General features: G+C 38.9%; 1 protein-coding gene and 1 pseudogene across 1 annotated transcript in view; both read left to right on the forward strand.

The window, feature by feature from the left end:
- The window catches only part of SLC18B1 (solute carrier family 18, subfamily B, member 1), a 59,188-nt gene extending 42,686 nt beyond the window's left edge, over positions 1 to 16,502 (forward strand). The window contains exons 9-16 of the mRNA XM_006834720.1: positions 7,204 to 7,340; positions 10,229 to 10,330; positions 11,995 to 12,086; positions 13,824 to 13,919; positions 14,649 to 14,723; positions 16,001 to 16,094; positions 16,190 to 16,236; positions 16,436 to 16,502. Of these exons, the coding sequence (XP_006834783.1) occupies positions 7,204 to 7,340; positions 10,229 to 10,330; positions 11,995 to 12,086; positions 13,824 to 13,919; positions 14,649 to 14,723; positions 16,001 to 16,094; positions 16,190 to 16,236; positions 16,436 to 16,502 (710 nt within the window). The remainder of the gene's footprint in view (positions 1 to 7,203; positions 7,341 to 10,228; positions 10,331 to 11,994; positions 12,087 to 13,823; positions 13,920 to 14,648; positions 14,724 to 16,000; positions 16,095 to 16,189; positions 16,237 to 16,435) is intronic.
- A 3,110-nt stretch (positions 16,503 to 19,612) lies between these two features.
- LOC102837271 overlaps positions 19,613 to 21,631 on the forward strand; it is a 25,791-nt pseudogene continuing 23,772 nt past the window's right edge.

Genomic DNA, 21,631 nt, shown 5'->3' on the forward strand with positions numbered 1-21,631 from the left:
TTCTTCTTCTAGTTGAGCTCTGATCATTCAGTCATTGAAGCCAGATCAAGTGGGTATTATCTGAATATACTTTAAATTTTTGTACTTTGCTGAAAATTCTTTTTCCTCTGGTAGCAGAGTGGTTACAAATCAGGCTGCTAACCTCAGGGTCAGCAGTTTGAAACTACCAGCTGTTCCATGGGAGAAAAATGAGGTTTTCTGCTCCTGTAAAGGTTTAAAGCCTCAGAAACCCTGTACAGGGTTGCTATGAGTTGGAACCGACTCCAAGGCACATAACAACAACATAAAATTATTAATTTGTTTTTATATTTTACTGGTTTTTTTTGGGTGTGTGTGTTTTAATGAATAAGTAAGCTAGGACTAGCATTATTTGCTAAACCTGACATTTACTCGGTACATAAGGTTCAAAATTTCCTTTTTTTTTTTTCTTAATTTTATATTTTGACATTTTTTCCCCCCACAATATTTGAAATTTTTCGATGTTTAGGTGTTCTTCTTTGGTGAAGCAACACACAGTTTTGTATGCTATTTATTTTATATGGAGTCCTGTTATAGCTCTGTAGGATAAATTGGAAGGTTAGCAGTTCAAAACCATCGACCACTCTTCGGAAACCCTATGCAGGGTTGCTATGAGTTGAAATTGACTTGATGGCACTTAACAGCAATAACACAACACGACATATATATTATGTTGTGGAATCCACATAAAAAAATTGCATTTTCAGTTCAAGATAAAAATGCAAGGTGTTCATGACTGCTGGCAAAACTGCAGGAATGGCTTTACAAATTTCCTTTTCTTCTTTTACAAATGGTCCTTACACTGGGATCATTTAACTTGAAGTGGCGGCCAATCACAACTGCAAACCTCAATCTATGGTACATACATAGCAATTTGGTTTATTTCTTGTAATGTCATGACTTGTCTATGTTTCCCGGGACCACTTCCAGTGTCACTAGTGGCACTTTGTATGGGTCCCATAGTGTTAGTCAAGATTTGCAGTATTGCACTAAACATGATGAAAATATATGTGAGAACCTCAAAAGATCTCTTTTTATTGTGATAATCTACTGAAGAGATGAACTCCTGATTAGTGTCACAGAACATTAAAAAACATCTGCATTTAAGTGGATACACACAGTTTAAACCCATGTTGTTTAAGGGTCAACTGTATATTTATAATTTAGGTGTTAAATTATATAGTATAGAGTTTTGTTATTGTTGTTGTTATGTGCCATGGAGTCGGTTCCGACTCATAGCGACTCTGTATAGGGTTTCTGAGGCTGTAAATCTTTACGGGAGCAGAAAGCCTCATCTTTCTCCCATGGAACAACTGGTAGTTTCGAATTGCTGACCCTAAGGTTAACAACCCGATTCGTAACCACTACACTACCAGAACTTAGTGCAGTGAATTTCTTGATATGGCCTTCTAGTCATATTCTTTGTAATTACTACCAAATTACTGGATAGGGAATATGCAAATGTGAGATGTTTGTGGCCTACCAAGGAGACTGAATAAGTTGCCAGTAATGTAAATAAGGTGCTTGACACCCTTGTGAGGTGGGACCAAGCAAATGAGGTGTATGGAACCTTACCATGGGGATTGGTCAGTTTTGCAGTCCTGCTAGGTTTAAAATGAGTTATCTCAGAAATAGGGATGAGGATTTCACTACCATCAAGAGAGAAGAGACACTTCCCTTGGACCCCAAGATCCCTGTGCTGAACCCTTTCAATCCAGGAGACATAGAGCTGTAAACCAGAGCCTGGCAGAAATGTGGTACAGATCTGGTGGCAATAGATGCAGCAGAACAAAAGGCACACAGCAGAGTGGGGGGCTTTCCAGCCCATGGAGCAAGAAAGCAGAGTGCCTTCCAGATTGCTGCTTAGGAGTCCCTTCAAGCACTTAATTCAGAGAGCTAGGTTTGCCAACCCACTGGGCTACAACTAAGCATCTTCAGGCCAAGGCTTAGTGTTGTAGTAGACATTTATTGACAAAACTACACTTGCTTGACTAGGGCAGAGGTCAAGGAGCCATTGGCTCAGAGCTAAAAGAGCTTAGTAATATTTGTCTAAGCAGCAAGCACAGCTGAAAGGAGCTGTCCTGACTGAAAAACTATATCCTGAGCATCTCTGATCCTCAATTGTCACCAGCTACCTCTCTGATAAGCCTCAGAATTGTGTGCTCTGTGAGTTCTCTGTGGTCATTGCAACAAATTATAGAACCCAGCAGGGAAGTAGAGTGCTGGGAGAGGGACAGGTGCTGTCAGAATTGATGAAGGTTGAAACCTGGAAATATGTGTGACTTCTGTCTCAGGAACTGGCTTTAGGCTGATGTGGAGCTTGATCTTCCTTCTCCCTTCTAAAGTCAGAGGAGGTCAATTGCTGCCTCACACCACTGTTGTAAGAATAAATCACATAGCATAGACTAGAAAATATAGGCTAGTAAGGTTCGCATCAGGATTGCATCCTCTCTCCACACTTATTCATACTTATTTGTGGAGCAAGTAATCTGAGAAGCAGGACTATATGAAGAAGAACGTAGTATCAGGGTTGGAGGAAGGCTCCTTAACAACATGCAAAATGTGACACAATCTTGCTTGCTGAAAAGAAGAACATTTAAAATGCTTACTGATGAAGATAAAAGACTAAAGTCTTTAGTGTGTATTTAACCTCAACATAAAGAACACAAAAATCCACAAAACTGGACCAACAAGCAACATCATGATAATGGAATAAAAAGTAAGCTTGTCCCTGAATTCATTTTACTTGCTTGGATCCACAATCAACGCCCATGAAAGCAGCAGTCAAGAAATCAAAATGAGCTTCGGTTGCTCCTGAGGCTGCTAGTGTGCTTGTTCTTGTGGACCTAGTACCTCTTTGTGAAGTGGCAGCTGAAGAGACTCCAGCACTCACAGTGACCAATGAGAAACCCACAAAAGGAGTCAAGACTGAGAACCGTGATCATATTAATTTAAAAGTGGCAGAGAAGGATACTTCTGTAGTACAGTTTAAGATTTAAGAGGCATGTAACACTTAGTAAACTAATGCAAGCCTGTTGTCAAGACAGAGGTGATCTGTCAGAGTTTGTCAATGAGGCAGATCACCTTCCAACTGAATAGACAGTCAGTGAAACATATACACCTATACAGTTAGAACTGGAGGATGAAGATGCAATTGATGTGTTCTAGCAGCAAGCAGGAAGTGTCTTCTAAAAGGAAGTCTACTACTTTACCATAGGTTGTACTTCAGTGTTAACAAATCAAAAACCCTCATTACTGGATAAATAAACAACTTTATGATAAATGGAAAAATAATGAAGTTGTTAAAGACTTCATTTTGCTTGGATTAACCATGAACAGTTATGGAAGCAGCAGTTAGGAAATCAAATGACACATTGCACTAGGCAAAACTGTTGAACAAGACCTTTGTAACGCTCTGAAGAGCAAAGATGTCAGCTTGAGGACTAAGATGCCCCTGACCCAAACCATGGTATTTTTAGCAGCCTCATATGCTTGTGAAAGTTGGACAATGAATAAGGAAGACTGTAGAAGAATTGATGCATTTGCTGTATGGTGCTGGAGAAGAATATTAAGTGTACCATGGATTGTCAGAAGAACAAGTAAATCTATGTTGGAAGAAGTACAGCCAGAATGCTCTTTATAAGCCAGATGATAAGACTTTGTCTCTCATACTTTGAATATATTATATTAACTGATGTCCCTGAAGAAGAACATCATGTTTGGTAAAGTATAGGATCAACAATAAAAGGAAGATCCCCAATGAGATGGATTGGCACAATGGCAGCATCAATGGACTCATGTGTCAAGATGATTATGAGGTTGGTGCAGGACCAGGCAGTGTTTCATTCTGTTGTGCATAAGGTCGCCATGAGTTGGAACCGACTCATGGCACCTAACAACAACAACAACAACAACTACTACTTTACCCTAGATCTCTGTTCCTACTGACCAGGAATATGTTTTCGATTTGGTTCCATCACACCCCGATAACTGCAATACAGTTTTCTCTATTCTTTCGTTTTACCCTTTCCCATTCCTTTATTGTGTATAAAGTAAGCTCTAGCATATTGACTTGTTTTTTCTTTTTTACTAAGTGGCCAGTCGTATGTTTTTTATCAACATCAAGTGGAAGTGATATGGGGAAAAATACTAGTTCTGTGAAAATCCCCCTCTTTTTCATCAGTGTCACGCTCATTCAGCTCTTAACTTTATGTTCCAGTAAGTTGTTTTGCTCTCGCTGTTTAACAACAACAACAAATCACAACATAAAAACTGCCTTCATACCTTGTTAAGTTAAAGAATCTTAATGTTTTTCATGTATTATTGTAAAACCAAGGACAATTTTATAATCTTTTTTGATGAAGCAAATCTGTCTTTGCTGTTGTTGCTATTAAGTGCTGTTGAGTCCCTTCCGACTTATAGCAACCCTGTGTGATTTCTGAGGAGCACTGGTTGGTTTGAACTGCCAAGCTTGTGGTTAATAGTTCAGTGCTTACCCTACAGTGCAACACCAGGACACAGGAGTAAATTACTCCAAAAGTAATGGCTCCTACATAGCCTTCCCTTCAAGCTAAGCATCTTGTTTAAATACATTTCTTGTTTTTAAAGAAATCAAATAATATATTGATTGGGCAAATCTGTTACAAAAGACTTATTTAAAGTATTCAAAAGCAAAAATGTCACTTCGAGGACTGAGGTACACCTGATATTTTCAATCAACTCATATGCATGTGAAAGATGGATAGTGAATAAGGAAGACCAAAGAATTGATGTATTTGAATTGTGGTGTTGGCAAAAAATATTGAATATGCCATGGGCTGCCAGAACAAACAAATCTGTCTCGGAAGAAGTATAGTCAGAGTGCTCCTTAGAATCAAGGATAGTGACACTTCCTCACGTGTACTTCAGACATGTACCAGGAGGGACCAGTGCTTGGAGAAAGTCATCGTGCCTGTTAAGGTAGTGGGTTATCAAGAAAAGAGGGACACCTTCAATGAGATATATTGGCACAGTGGCTACCACAATAGGCTCAAACATGGCAATGATTGTGAGGATGGCACCAGACTGGGCAGTGTTTTGTTCTGTTTTACATAGGGTCACTGTGAGTCAGAACCATCTTAAGGGCACCTAACAACAACATCCTCACCACTGGACCAATAAATAACATTCTTATCAATCGAGAAATGATTGAAGTTGTCAAAGATGTAATTTTTCTTGGGTCAACCATCAACACACATGGAAGCAGCAGTTAAGAAATCAGACAATGTATTGCATTAGGCAAATCTGCTGCACAATACCTTTTTAAAGTGTTGAAGAGCAAAGATGTCAGTGTGAGGACTAAGGTGAGTCTGACCCAAGCCATGGTATTTTCAATAACCTCATATGCATGCGAAAGCTGCACAGTGAATAAGGAAGATCGTAGAAGAATTGATGCATTTGAGCTATGTTATTGGAGGAGAATATTGGAAGTACCTTGGGCTGCCAAAAGAACAAACAGATCTGTGTTGGAAGAAGTACAGCCAGAGTTCTCCTTGGAGGCCAGATGGCCAAACTTTGTCTCTCATACTTTGGATATATTTTTGCTGCAAAAAGATATCATGTTTGGTAAGGTGGAGGGTCAGAGAAAAAGACGAAGACCCCCAGCGAGATGGATTGACAAGGTGGCAGCATCAATGGGCTCAAGTGTGGCAACAGTAGTGAGGTTGGCCCAGGATCAGACAGTGCTTCATTCTGTTGTGCATAGGGTCGCTGTGAGTCGGTACCGACTTGATGGCACCAAACAACAACAACATAGAATAGAAATGGAATGGAAAACCAGAGAAGTTACATTTTGTGAAAAAAAGTAGAGCCAGAGCTAGGCCTTATAGAGTGAACAGAGTTTGGAAAATCAGTTAGGACAAAATTATATGTTACACAATATGGCAGGAGGCTTGGGCACAGCTATGCCTGATACTTGAAACTGGAGAGATTGGATAATTGTTGGGGAAATGTGGAAAGTAAAGTTGGCACTCACTTGACCTGGAATGTCAAAGGTTGTTTACACATGCTTCTATGGCACGCATTTCAATCCAGTGTTTCCTTTGCCAGTAGAAAAATAGGTGTTTTTGATGAACTCTTGTTCCACTTGGCACACACACTCAAACTGTGCATTGGTACATTTTCTGGTGATGCGTTTTCCATGCACCAAATCAAACTTTACAAATTCTCTGTCTCTCATCTGCTTAAGGCTTTAATTGCTTCAAGGTTATAACCTGTAACCGAAGACCCCTGCTGCCCCCCGCCTCCAACTCTAATTCTGGTTGGATCTTTTTGGAATTGAGAAATCATTTGTAAGAAATTCAAATGTGTGTTCTAGGCTTGAATAACATATGCTAATGTTATTCAATGTCAAGAAAACAAAAATCCTCACCACTGGACCAATAAACAACATTCTTATCAATGGAGAAAAGATTGAAGTTGTCAAGCACTTCATTCTTCTTGGATCAACTATCAACACTCACGGAAGCAGCAGTCAAGAGATCAGACGACTTATTGCATTGGGCAAATCTGCTGCTCAGGAACTTTTTATTGAAGAGCAGAGATGTCAGTTTGAGGACTAAGGTGCGCCTGACCCAAGCCATGGTATTTTCAATAACCTCATATGGATGCGAAAGCTGGACAGTGAAGAAGGAAGACCATAGAAGAACTGATGCCTTTGAGTTATGGTGTTGGAGGAGAATATTGAAAGTGTCATGGACTGCCAAAAGAACCAATAGATCTGTTTTGGAAGAAGTGCAGCCAGAGTGCTCCTTGGAGGCCAAGATGGCCAAACTTCGTTTCTCAAACTTTGGACATATTGTCAGGAGGGAACAGTCGCTGGAGAAGGTTATCGTGTTTGGTAAGATGGAGAGTCAGAGAAAAAGAGGAAGAAAAAAACGAGATGGATTGGCCAGGTGGCAGCATCGATGGACTCAAGTGTGGCAACAGTAGTGAGGTTGGCCCAGGATTGGACATTGTTTCGTTCTGCTATGCATAAGGTTGCTATGGGTTGATACTGACTAGATGGCACCTAACAACAACAACAATGTAGCTGATGATACAATTTTAGGCAAAGGTTAGAGGACCAGTTATTTTGGTTAGGAGATAGAAGAAGGCCTTACTGATTTTACTAAGATTCTTTTTTTCTCGTTTCATTTTTCCCCGAAGACGCTGATCCCAGTGAGCACTCATTCTGGAAACTCATCACTTTGCCCAAGGTTGCCCTTATAGCCTTTGTCATCAATTCACTCAGCGCGGGGTTTGGCTTCCTGGACCCTACTCTGTCTCTCTTTGTCTTAGAGAAGGTAAGTAGAGTGATGGCTTGCTCTCAGGCCCTGATTTCTGTGGAATGGCTCCCATTCTTCCTCCATGAAAAGGTCATTGTAGGTCTGTGTCATTGTAGGTCTTCTCAGTCACCATTTATGCTATTTCTTGAGGAGAGCCTCACCTCTATGTGTTTATATTCCAGTGAAGCAGTTCAATACTCTGCACCTCAGCTAATGTGATGCCCTTCAGTAGGGTGATGCCCTCTTGGTCAACTTACTTAAAAATATATTTTTTCTTAGACTTTTTATTGAGATTTGGCTGAAAAGGATATACTTTTTAAACAACTAGATAAGACCTGATGACTCTGAACTATTAAATTTGTCAAGGGCTGAAAATAAGTATTGATTTCTAGAAGTTTGATGCCATGGAAATACGTTCTTAGTATTTTTTGAAGAAGGATTATGATATGATAGAACTCATGCCAAAGTCTGGGTCTGATAATTTATGACAGTGCAGAGTTGATACGTAGCTAAAGGGTCATTAATGCACAAAGTGCAGCCCATACTGACTTTATTGGAGGCCCTGTGATTAAAATAACAGTTACCTACACTTACATTTCAATTAAGTTTCTAATATGATGATATCAAACAGTTTCTGCGCATTGCTTTATCATGTAATGTAAGAGTTAAAATGAATTCTTACAGTTCTACACTGCTCCTTATGTCCAGTTAAGCTTGGGAATTGTAATTTTAGTGCCTGGTCCAAGGTTTACAGAAAAAATATAATCAGTTTAACCTGTGGACATCCAGGAACATAATACTTAAGACAAATGTTGTGCCTACGTTCCCTTTATCAGCAAGGCATCTCTTTGAGAGTAATGTTCTTGGGCTCTTAGGAAGCTATATCTGACCAAGGTAAAGAATCTGCTAGCAATCTGTAGCAAACTCCAATTGCTCAGTTATAGCTTATGAGAAATCTTCAGAAATTTATTTTTCTCACTGTTTTTATACCAAATTGTTTGATCCTGTTGTCTTATCAGTTGTTTTAAATGGCAGTTTGCTGCATGATCATTGGTTGCCCATCCTTTTATAATAGGATGGGTTCATCCTGTCTCTCAAACTATGAAATCAGAAAAGTCCATTTCTGAATTTTGTATCTTGCTACTATTTTTAAAGGACTAATTTCTTACCACAACTTAATGCCGAACATAGCACAATTAAATTATATGTTATTGTTATTAAGTATAGTTGAGTCAGTTCCAACTCAAAGTGACCCTGTATGGGGTTTGCAAGGAGTAGCTGGTGAGCTTGAACCACCGAACTTGCAGTTCAAACCAACCTTGGAGTCCAGTGCATTAACCCATAGAGACACATCCGGACTCCACTACATTATATACTGATGCCTAAATTAATCTCATGGGTATAATTTGGACCCACAATTACTAAATAAAAGGATGGTGGTTTAAAGCCACTTAGTTCAAACTCACCCAAATGTATCTCAGAAGAAAGGAGCTGCTGATCTGTTCCAAGTAAGCACAGCTTTGACAAACCCACGGAGTGCAGTCGCCACGAGTCAGTGCTGGCTCAAAAGCAGCTAACAACAATAACAGGTGTAACTAAGAAAATTATTTAAAAAATGAAAACAACACAGATTGCAAAAAGAAGTATTTATACCATGTCGATCATAGTTGTTGTTAAGTGCCACTGAGTCAGTTCTAACTCATAGAGCTCCTGTGTAGGGTTTCTGAGGAGCAGCTGGTGGATTTGAACCACCAATCTTGTGGTTACCAGTCTAGTGTTTCTCCTAGAGCACCACACCAGGACTCTGCAACATGATCAAAGTTATGTGGTAGTTTTAAAAGGCCTTTAAAATTGATGTCATCTCCTTCTTTACATGGAGTCCTGGAGTGGTGCTGTGGATTAATGCGCTGGAATACAAACTTGAACCACAAAGTTGGCGGTTCAAGCTCACCAGTCACTCCTCAGAAATCCTATAGAGAGTTGCCATGGGGTGGAATCAACTCGATTGAATTTAACAACAACAACCAAGTAGTTTATGTGCTCACTAAAGATTGAAAAAGCAGCTCTGGTGGTGCAATGGTTAAGCGTTTGAGTGCTAACTAGAAAGATGGTCGGAACATGCCTGAGGGCTCCACAAGAGAAAAGACTGAAGTGCGCCTGTGATGATAGTTGTTGTTATTAAGTGCTGTCGAGTTGGTTCTGACCCATAGCTACCCTGTATACGGTTTACAAGGAGCGGCTGGTGAGCTTGAACTGCCAACCTTGAGGTTCAAACGACTTTGCAGTCCAGCACATTAACCCACAGCGCCTTTCCAGGATTCCTCCTGTAATGTTTATAGCGTAGGAAACTTTATGGGCAGCTCGGATCGCTCCTAAAGGTTCACTATAGAGTTGGATCCCATTTGAGAGCACACAACAAAAATGGTTGAAAAGCACTGGCTTCCACATAAAAGGTCAATAATCTAGAGACTCAAAATTGTGTTTTTAATATAAAATGTTGCAAAGCAAAACAGCAAGGGCTTCAGACCTATGGTTAGTTTTTTTGCTTGTTGGTTGATTTTTTATATAGATAAAAACTAAGGAATTTATAAGTCAGAATGGTGATTATGTTTAGTAGATTCATGATAAATAACCAGGACTGTAGAAATGATAGAAGGAAAAGGCTGACGTGTATATGCTGGTGGAAACTTTGCCAATGAATACTTGGTGATGTTTGCACAGTATAATTGATGTGATTAGCCGTATTGAATTGTACATGTGAAAAATGTTGAAATGGCCAGTGTGTTTCATATATGTTTATAATAATGAAGCAGAATAATGTAAAAGAAAAAAATATGAATGTTTATTTATAAAATGACTTAACTATGTAATTTAATTCTGATTTTTTTTTTTTTTTCCCTCTGCAGTTTAATTTACCAGCTGGATATGTGGGACTGGTGTTCCTGGGTCTGGCACTATGTTATGCTATTTCTTCACCACTGTTAGGTCTACTAAGTGATAAAATGCCAGTATGTGCACTTCATTCATAGCTAAGAATTGCTTTTGATTGTTTATACCAGTAGCTTTCTAACTGTACTTGCAAAATGCTCTGGGCCCATTGCTTAGAACTGACATAGTATTTGAGTGACAAGAGGTTCTGGTGTCTTCCAACCTGCATCACTCTGAGCAGATTCAGTTGTAACATTTGGGAGCAGCTTCATTTGGGAGAAGAGGAGTCTTATGATAAAGAATGTTGAAGAACTATCGGGGTTGACTTATTTTTTTTTAAGGAAAAGTACTTTTGATGTAGACTTTGCAGGGGTAAAAATAACGTTAATCTTAAAGTTAGGATAGAGACCCAGATGTAATTAAGGACATTTACAAATAAAAGGCTCAAATGATCAATTCTGCTTTTGAAGATTTTGTGCCCTCAATTTAGTTCTGACCCATAGCAACCCAGTATAAGGTTTCCAGGGCTGTAAATCTTTACGAAAGCAGAAAGTGTCATCTTTCTTCTGCTGAGCAACTGGTGGATTTGAACCACTGAATATGTGGTTGGCAGCCCAATGTTTAACCCATTTAGACTTTTTTGAGGGAGTCAGAGGATTGGCCGTGTAAATGTGCATTGATAATCCCATAAAACCCATTGTCATCAACACAATTCAGACTCATAGCCACCCTCTAGGACAGAGTAGAACTGCCCCATAAGGTTTCCAGGCTGCAATCTGCTTCATCTTTCTTCTGTGGAGTTTCAATCTAAAGGTTGGTGGTTTGAAACCACCAACCTTTAGATTATCAGCTGAGCACTTAACCACTGTGCCGTCAGAGCTCCTTTGATGATTCTTTGTTGTTGTTGTTGTTGTTGAGTGCTGTTGATTGAGTTCCAACCTGTAAAGACCCTGTATAGGGTTTCCGAGGAACAACTGGTGAGCTTAAATCACCAACCTTGCAATTCAAAACAACTTTGCAGTCCAGCGCATTAACCTACAGCGCCACACCAGACTCCACCCTATAGCCAACTTCCTTACCCATGCTGATTGAAAATCCCATCTGTTTTCCTTTGGGCCTAAATCTTTAGTTCTGGATGACTAACATAGTAAACTAGTATTGTTAGCCAAACCTCAATATTGTATGGCTTTATTGCTAATTTTTCATTTGATTTTCCTATAAATTTAACAAGACATGAATTTCCTAGAGATTACTTAGTAATTCCAGGTGACCAAAAGTTAATGCCTTAACAGTGTTCAGTACTTGGTTTTAAGACATAGTCTTAAATTACTGAGCAGTTACTATAATTCTGTAATTTTTAACCTGCACTGAAGTAGTTTATTGAGAAATAATTTTATTAATGATGTGATTTATCTAGGCATTGTACCTACTTGAGAGCTATGTTGCTAAATACGGAGTTTGGTATTTAAATTTTGAATAGTTCATCATGTACAAAATCTGCAATAAATACTCCTCCTATCCAATGAATCCTTCTTGGGCTACTTACAACTTGTATAGCAGTGAATACCATCCTACTCTGTCATCGCATTTGAATTTACCATCTACCTATTTTCTCTCGCATGAAAAGTTTATTTGTGCTTTTAGATAGTAAAGCTTGTGTTCTTTAAAGATTTTTAATATTCTTTTGCAATGGAGAATTTTTACTTCTTAAAAATGTCTTTGGACTCTTGTTTCTCTGTACCAGTATCTAAGGAAATGGCTTCTGGTCTTTGGAAACTTAATCACAGCGGGGTGCTACATGCTCTTAGGACCGGTTCCACTCTTGCACATTAAAAGGTAATTTCTTTCCTTCCTCTTATGTTTGAACTAGCACCAAGAAGTATTTTTTAAAAATGGTGTAAGCCTGGTACGACTTAGTGTTTTGAACTTTAGTATTAAATAATTACCTTCACTTAGGACTATATATGAGTCCTGGTGTGGTGTTGTGGGTTAATGTACCGGATTGCAAGGTTGATTTGCTTCACAAGGTTGGTGGTTCAAGCTCACGAGCCACTCCTCAGAAACCCTATATAGGATTGCTATGAGTTGGAACCGACTCGACAACACTTAACAAGAACAATAACAAGGACTATATAGAATTATTTGTGAAACTGACAGTATTTTCCCTTAATAGAAACTAGAAGTGATCCAAACAAACAACAGTGCCGAAAATCTGTATCAAATGAGAAAAATATTTAGTCCATGCTTCAGCTTCATGTTTGTTTGTAGTTTTGTTTTGTTTTTTAACAGTATGGATTACTACCTACCTTGAATTGATCATCCATAGTGTGTGTGTATTTCTTTTTTATGTTTTTTCTTACTTTTCCTCCTGATTCTTAGAGGTAGGGACCAAATCCTTTTTTGTTGTTTTAGTATCATCCTTAGCATGAAGTAGGTGTTAATTGTTGTTATTGTTAAATGCCATCAAGTTGGTTTCCGACTCATAGCAACCCTATGTAGAGTTTCTGAGGAGCAGCATTTAACAATAACAACAATTAACACCTACTTCATGCTAAGGATGATACTAAAACAGCTGCCAACCTTGTGGTTCCCAGTCCAGTGCTGATCCTACAGCACCACACCTGGAGTTAATTAAGTGAATTAAGGCTTGTTTATTATCATGTATTTAGTAAAATAGTATAAGCTCCTTAGACTTTTTCAGGTACCTCTGGGGAAAAACAGGGTATTATGCATGGAAAGAGCAGAAATCTCGAAAGTCATTCAGACTTATTAGCTATTGAAGAAATCATTTACCTTCCTAGAGCCTCAGCTTTCTTATCTCAAAAAAGATTTGACAATAATTCAAGGTGTAGTTTGAAACATCCCAGGGTTGTTAAAGGATCAAATGTTTGCAAAGTCATTTATGTAAAGTAATTCCCTTACTCTTTCCCTTCAACTCAAATCTTAAATAATTTTTCAATAAAATTCATGTCAAAGTCAGCCAATGGAAGGAGCAGCATTAGTATTGGCTTTTGAACCAACCTGAAAGGATTCTGTATGGTGAGGGTTGGGATTTACCCCCAACATATAAGAAGCTAAAAGGTGCTATAACTTGTATAATGGGATCAGATGACTATAAAGAAAATCTAAAGTCTTTTATTATTATTATTATTATTATTACCAAAAATGCATATTCCTGCATTTTGGTAATAGATCTTTTTGGTAAGAGATCAGGAAGAGAACCGGTATCCGTTGACACTGAGTTGACTCCATGGTGACACCATGTGACTCATAATAGAAGAGTGCTCCATAGGATTTTCATGGACTGGTGTTTTTTTAAACTAGATCACCAGACCTTTCTTCAAAGGAACGTTTGGGAAGACTTGAACTTCCAACTTTTGGGCTAGAAACGGAATATGTTAACTGTCTTTAACTGTTGCATCACCCAGGGGATGTATCTGGAAGAGGCTAGTTGAGTTATCAGTGAAACTACTTACCTTCTCTGGGTCCTGCCCTACTTAGCATTAAGCTTTTTTTCTTGCCTCTTAAAATGCTAATTTCTTCTCTTTTTTTGTCTCCACAATTCGTATGCAGTCAGCTCTGGATGCTGGTGCTGGTATTGGTTGTGATCGGCATCTCTACTGGGATGAGTATAATTCCAACTTTCCCGGAGCTACTCAGTTGTGCATAGTAAGTGATTTTCATTGCTTGCAGAGCTGTCTTGTGAATAATAGTGAGCATCACAGGCTTTTTTGAATGTCTCAATTTTGTAGGGATGACATCGTATGAGATGATTTTTCTTGTGAATATGAAACCTTTGGGATTTTATGTGACAGAATTTTATGATTTAAGTAGTAAAAATAATAATACAAGAATATAAATATATATATGTAGCAATATTAGAACCATAATAGATAAAATGGACCATGGAGAGAGGCATGGGTTGATTTACGTCTTCATGTATATATACTTTTTTAAAGCCAAAGTTAGATGGAAAGTCTTCGTTCAGCATTGCCCCTCTCTCCCAGAGGCACTGGTGTGCATTACATGACCAGCCATCTTTTGTTTACTCACGTCAAGAAGAAGAACAGGAACAAAGTAAACTTGAGGAGATAGAGGACCTATGGCTGGGCAGTGTCTAATAAATGTCACAGGAATAAGGCATGGCCCCGTGCATCTCTGTACCTGTAATTACATCTGTGTCTTGTATATGCAGTCAACTTCTTTTTTAGACAATCATGGCATAGGTATCATATGGACAGTCCTTGAAATTGGATGAGATTTTTGTCTTAGAAATGGAGTGTTTCTGCTGCTGGCTTTGCTCAAACCACCCCTGGCTTATCTTCATTTATTAATCAACAGCATTATTTTCTTTCACACAGGTTTCCCTTTTAATAATGGATGCACTCTTTTTTACAGTGAAAATGGATTTGAGGAAGGATTGAGTACTTTGGGACTCGTCTCAGGTCTCTTTGGTGCAATATGGTCAGTTGGGTGAGTGTTCTTGAATTTTACTTCAGCCCGCAAGATAGAAAATCATATCCCCATTTTATAGACAAAAAGTTCAGGTGGTAAAGTTAAAATGAATTTAGAGTTTGAGGGCAGAGCCAGAGTTCTAATCTACACCCTCTGCCTCCAAAATCAGTGATGATGAAGCAGCTTAATATCTAATCACAATAGTTGACTATGCATTCATTATCTTGCAGTCCTGGTGTAGTTATGTAGGATAAGCATGGCCCCGTAGGTCTGTGGTTCAATCTCCCCAGCTGCTCCTCAAAAAACCTATATAGGGTTCCTATGAGATAGCGCTTAACAACAACAAGAAGAATGCATTACCCTAATTATGTGATATATTTAACTTCCTTCAGCAGATTAAAAAACAATTATTCATTCATTCATTTACTTTTCACTCTCTGTTATACCAGAGGAAGTCCTGGTGTGGTTCTGTGGGATAAAGCACTGGACCACAAAGTTGGTTTGAATAACAGGGTCTGCGCTTTAAATTCACCAGCCAGTCCTTGGAAACCCTATACAGGATCTCTATGAGTCAGAACCTACTCAACGGCACCTAACAACAACAACAACATTATTCCAGTGTCCTGGTGTGAAAATGTAGGATAAACAGTGGACTGCTAACCACAATGTCGGTAGTTCAAACCCACTAGCTGCTCCTCAGAAACCTTATACAGGGTCACTCACTAACAGTCAGAACTGATTTGATGGAACTTAACAACAAGCTATACCAGAGGCTTAACTATATGCTGACAGTGACCTTTGGGAAGCGGATCACCAAGCCTCTCTTCTGAGGTGCTTCTGGGTGGGTTCATACGGCCAAAGTTTTGACTTGTAGTTGAGCACATAAGTATTTTTACTAACCAGGGGCTCCATGCTAGAAATGCAGTGTTTCCTTAATAAATATATACTGAATTAAGTTATTTTTAATGTAAATGCTGAATAGAAAAATACTGTCTTTCATATGGAGACAAGTAGAGAGGATAAAAATAAGGATTCCTTTGAATGCATGTTGCCTTTCTTTTTATATAAGGTAGCACTTTTTTCAGAAGCAGTTGGAGTTTTAGAATTGTAAAATTTTTTACTTTTTTATCAACAGGTAGAATTTTTTTCTTTTTCCCAAGCTGTGCTTAGAAATGGATATTTTCTTTAGTACTTATAGTTCTAACTTGGTGAAGACTTATGATCGAGGGATTAAACAGCTTTAAGAAGACTTTCTTTTCTGCACTGTTGACATCCTTTCTTGTTTTCTTTGTCAGTGCTTTTTTAGGACCTACACTGGGTGGATTTCTGTATGAAAAAATTGGTTTTGAATGGGCTGCAGCTATACAAGGTCTGTTGCCTCTGACAAGTGTGAGTAACCAGTCTTATACTTTAATTTTCCTTACATTTTAGAGAAACTTAACTGGCAGAATTTACACTAACCAATACCTTTAATTGTGTTAAAGGGATTAGCAATGGGCTTATATTATCTACTGGAGCACTCAAGAAGAAGGTATGGTCAACTAATATTTGTTTTCCCCACTACTTTGGGAGTAGGAAGAATATATAAACTATTTTGCATCCATTTCTTCAGTCTGTGGAGTCTTATAACTTGGCAGATACTGTTAAGAAAGTATTGGGTGGAGATGTAGGTATTGGGTGTTTTTAAGATAAGAAATATTAAGGTTCTTTTCTTCTTTCCCTCAATATAGACCTATACCTCAAGACATTCTTGGTACAGAGGAGGAACGAACTACCCTCTTGCCTAATGAAATCTAATCGTATGAATCTTGGGTTGGTATAGGGTTTGCAGATGGACCCTTCTGACATTGAGCATCACAGTTGAGTTTTCTTAATTTTACGCACAAACTCCATGGATCCTACACCAGTAAAAGCTGGCCTGCTGAACCAACCATATTCGAAACATTAAGTATGAGAAGAACCAGCAAAATGCTATGTTGTTATGTAGCTAATGTTGTCCTTGAAGATGTTGTTATTGACTCTACTGAGGTCTCCTGCTTCCTGCACTTTTTCCCAAGTGCACTGATTCTGTGAATGTATCATTTTTCTTTTCAAAAAAGAAAAAATTGAATTGATTTTATATGATTAAAATATAAAAATATATATAATTAACTATATAAAATAATCAAACTATATAAAATAATTAATATGAAATCCATTTCTAAAAGGTATATATTTTCTGTTTCTTGAGATTTATTTCCTTGTTCAAAAGGCAAAATTCCTAAATGCCATGCATCAACTCTCTAGCATTCCCTGGCTTACAGCTTTTCTAGAAATTGTATTTGTGTGAAAGTTCTTGGGGTGACATTACTGATGGTGGAATTGAGATAGCAAACTAGCTAGTCACTGCACACCTTCCCTCTACAACAAAGGCCCGAGAAAGCAAGTGAAACAGATACAGAGGCTAATCCTGGAACCCTGGACTTTATAAGAAAAGATAAAGAAGGAGCTCAAACATTGGCTGGAAGAAGAAATAAACTAAAAGAAGTGAAGGAGGAGATATGTGAGTGGAAGAGACTGTCCAACCAGCCCAACGCAGAGCAGTCATTTAGAGACACAGGACAGCAACTTCATGGAATCCCCAGTAATCCAAGACACAATGTTGACAAACCCAGAGTGAAGCAAGGTGAGAAGAACACATGCTAGATTTAAGAGAGGGAAATGCAAGAAATCAGGCTAGAACCTCCAAAACTCAGGTGCCCAAAGAGCAGGAGGGGCACAATAAATAGGGATAGAACCACTCACCAGCTGTGGCTCCTCATAGTTTGAGTCTGGGGACCCACATGGTTGGGAGAGCCTGTGGGGTGACTTTATATTTCTCAGCTGGGGACTGGGAACATCAGGTGATCCCTCCCCTTACATTAAGTGAGGGCAGGAATCAGACAAGAGACTGCACCAGGGAACACATCAGTGACTAGCCCAGAGGCAGACATGCACATCCTTCTGGTGATGTACACCTTTCTGAATTTTAAGCCATTCAGTGTAACCATGTTCTGTTTGAACAACTGCCTCTGTGTCCATGTACAGATTCCTCAGTGACTCTGTATTCCTTCCACCTTTTGATGCTTTCTACATCATTCATTATCTTGTCTATGGTGGTGGTGGTCATGTGCCGTGGAGTCAGTTCAGACTCATAGCGACCCTGTACAGGGTTTCTGAGGCTGTAAATCTTTACAGGAGCAGAAAGCCTCACCTTTCTCCCGCAGAACAACTGGTAGTTTCGAACTGCTGACCTTGCGGTTCGCAGCCCGATTCATAACCACTACGCTACCAGAGCTCCTCTATCTTGCCTATGTTGTTGTTGTTGTTGTTAAGTGCCATTGAGTCGGTTCCGACCCATAGCGACCCTGTAACAGGGTTTCCGAGGGTGTAAATCTTTACGGGAGTAGAAAGCCTTATCTTTCTCCTGCAGAGCGACTGGTAGTTTCGAACCCCTGACCTTAAGGTTCACAGCCCGATTCATAACCACTACGCTACCAGAGCGCCTTGCCTATAGAATCCTCCAATACTGCAACTCAAAGCTTGAATTTTCTTTTCCATTCCCTCAGCTTGAGAAATGCTGAGTGTATTCTTCTTTTCCGGTTTTCTAACTCCAGGTCTTTGCACATTTCATTATAATTGACTTTGTCTTCTTGGGCTGACCTGTAAAATTTTCTGTTCTGCTCTTGCACCGCCACTTCTTCCATAGCTGGAGAGCAAATTTCAGAGACTCTTCTGACATTTACTTTGGTCTTTTCCTTCTTCGCTTTCTTCCTGTATGATGCTCTCGAAGTCATCCCACTACAGTTCTGATCTTCAGTCTTTAGTGTCTAATGCATCAGATCTGTTCGTCAGATCTCTAAATTCACGTATGATGTGTTCAAAGTCGTATTTTGGGTCTCATGGATTTTTTAATTTTTCTTCAGCTTCAGCTGAACTTACATATGAGCAACTGATGGTCTGTTCTGCAGTCTGTCCCTGGCCTTAGTTTGGCTGGTGATATGGAGTTTTTCCACTGTCTCTTTCCACAGATGTAGTCAATTTCATTTCTGTGTATTCCATCTAGTGAGGTCCATGTGGTCTTTCTTGTAGGTGTATGGATATTATCGTATCACAGACAGCGTTGTACTTCAAGACAGATCTTGAAATGTTCTTTTTGATGGTGAATTAGATGCCATTCTTCTTCATTTTGTCATTCCTGGCATAGTAAACCATGTGATGGTCAGATTCAAAATGGCCAATACCAATCCATTTAGGCTCTAGTGCCTAGGAAATTGATGTTTATGCATTCTATTCCATTTTTGACAATTTCCAATTTTCCTGGATTTGTACTTATACATTCCTTGCTTCTATTATTAATGGATGTTTACAGATGTTTCTCTTCATTTTGAGTTGTGCCCCATCAGCAAATGAAGGCCCTGGAGACTTTACTCCATTTGCTTCATCACGGTCAACTCTACTTTGAGGGGGCAGCTCTTCCCCAGTCTCATTTTGAGTGTTTTCCAACTGGAGGGTCTCATCTTTCTGCTACTATATCTGACAATATTCTGATGCTCTTTTCATGTTTCAGTATTCAATAATCTGGTGCTGACAGAGTTCCACTGCTATTTATAAGGTTTTCAGGTGATTAAATATTCAGAAGTAGTGTGTCTCTCTTTCTCCCTAGTCTGTCTTTGTCTGAAAGTTAATGTTGCCCTGTTGTTGTTTTTAAAAAAAGAGTAATAATATGTGCTTCTAAAGTGCAAATTGCCTTTTTACATGTTTATTAGCTAACTGTCTGCAGGCATGAGCCATTTATCACCTTATTTTTTGGGGAAGTAAACATTTCTTACCAGTTCTTAGTCATAGAATGTTGAACTCCTGCAGCTAACAGGTCTTCTGAAAAATCCATGGGAAACAAAAGATTCTTTGACTCTGTCTTTTGTTTCTGTAAGAAAATGAGAATTAAGTCATTTTCATCACCAATCTGACCTTCATTGACATACTTGATACCTGCCCCCCACCTTTCAAAATACTTTAAATGTAAGCCATCAATGGACTTTTGGTGACACCCACTGCAAGATCTTTGGGACTACTTGCCTTATAAACTTCTATGGGAGTATGCTGTTCCTCACCTGTATTAGTGTGGATCGTTTCCCGGCTACTCTTTATCCTTTTGGATCTCATGCTATTAGGACCAGGAAGAATTCAAGCATTGTAAGTGCTGGGGTTTGGGTCCTAGTGCTCAATGGTGATATTTCAGCCTCTTTGTTCTCCACCATTAGTGTCAACAATGTAACCACTGCCTGCTGACGCTTCTCCACACATGTCTGGAAGATCTGCCTGTCCAAGAGCACCACATTTACTGAAGTCTTGGGGTTCATCATTCCTGTAATATTAAATGTCTCTTGTTATTCTACAGTGCTGAGGACCCTCCACAAGCCTGCTGCACTGTCAAATTGGGATCAACAAAAAAAAGGTGATCTAGAAGATAATCACAGTGCATATTTTTTTGTGATATGCTTTGTGCCTACAAACTTCAAGTCCTTTCTGTAAATTCTTGTGTGTTCCCAAGTCCTTACCTTGGGTAACAATGGCTTGTTAGAAAGACTTTCAAAGACCATGTACCCAGTTTTATTGTGCCTTACCACTCTGAACTGTTGTTTTGACCTTTGATTTATTACTTCATCCTTGAGTCCTTTCAGAATTCCTTCTACATCAGTACTCCTATCAAGATGGAATCTTTGTGTAAGACTGCAATCCTCTAACCACAAAGTCTTCCCTTCAAGTTTTTCAAGAGGAAATTCGTGATAAAACAATAAATTGTTGTTGTTGTTATGTGCCGTGGAGTCAGTTCCGACTCATAGCGACCCTGCACAGGGTTTCCGAGGCTGTAAATCTTTACGGGAGCAGAACGCCTCATCTTTCTCCCACGGAGCAGCTGGTGGTTTCAAACTGCTGACCTTGTGGCTCGCAGCCCGATTCGTAACCACTACACTACCAGAGCTCCTAAAACAATAAATAATGGTGGTGAATTATTTATTGCTAGAATCTGCGTTCTAGATAGAAAAACTGCCTTTAGGTCCAGATAGGTTATTTCACCTGTGCTATGAATAACGAAAAAGATTTAAAGCTAATTTTACTGACAATAGAATATTGTATGGAATGCAGGCAGATACTCTTGTACTCTTGTTTGAACATACACTGTTTTGTTCAAATGTAATTACAACAACCAAAGGGAATTTTCAAACTCTTCTACAGGAATGGTATTTCATTGTGCTGTATTATATCAGTGGCCAGAGGCATTGACTTTAGTGATATGGATATTATTTTAAAACATTTCAAAAGACATTTGCCTTTCAAGGTATTGGACCTATAAATATAAAACAAATTCAGTGTTTAGGTTGTTTTTTTTTTTTTTCAGTTTTTATTTTATTGTGAATTGAGAGACAGTTTACATGAAAGAACATTGGTTTTGCATTCATCATTTCATTGCAATGATTACAATCTCCTCTTTACATTATCATTAACAATATTTGTTTCTATTCCCTTTGGTGTTTTTTGAGGGGAGGTGGAGGGAATGTACAAAAAATCCACCACAGAATATATAATCATTTAAACAACCAAAAGGCATATTCTACAAGCCTGCCTCCTGGTTGCCAGGACACAACCTTTGTCTTTCCATGAATCTAGAGTCCTCAGCTGCTCTATCTCTCCATGTCCTCATCTCTGCCTCCATCTCTGGTGTCACTGCTTCTTTGCACAGGGACCCACATTCCTCTCATGCTTTTATCCCTTGATGGTCTTAGGGTCCTCTGTTCCTGGACTGTATGATTAACTACTCCCCCTTTTATATTACAAAACTTCTACCTTTACAGTTGTGACAGTCACTATTAATCATGATAACTATTACTTACTATTGAATCATA

This window comes from Chrysochloris asiatica, unplaced genomic scaffold, assembly GCF_000296735.1.
Source record: "Chrysochloris asiatica unplaced genomic scaffold, ChrAsi1.0 scaffold00013, whole genome shotgun sequence".
In the NCBI taxonomy this organism is placed as follows: Eukaryota; Metazoa; Chordata; class Mammalia; order Afrosoricida; family Chrysochloridae; genus Chrysochloris; species Chrysochloris asiatica.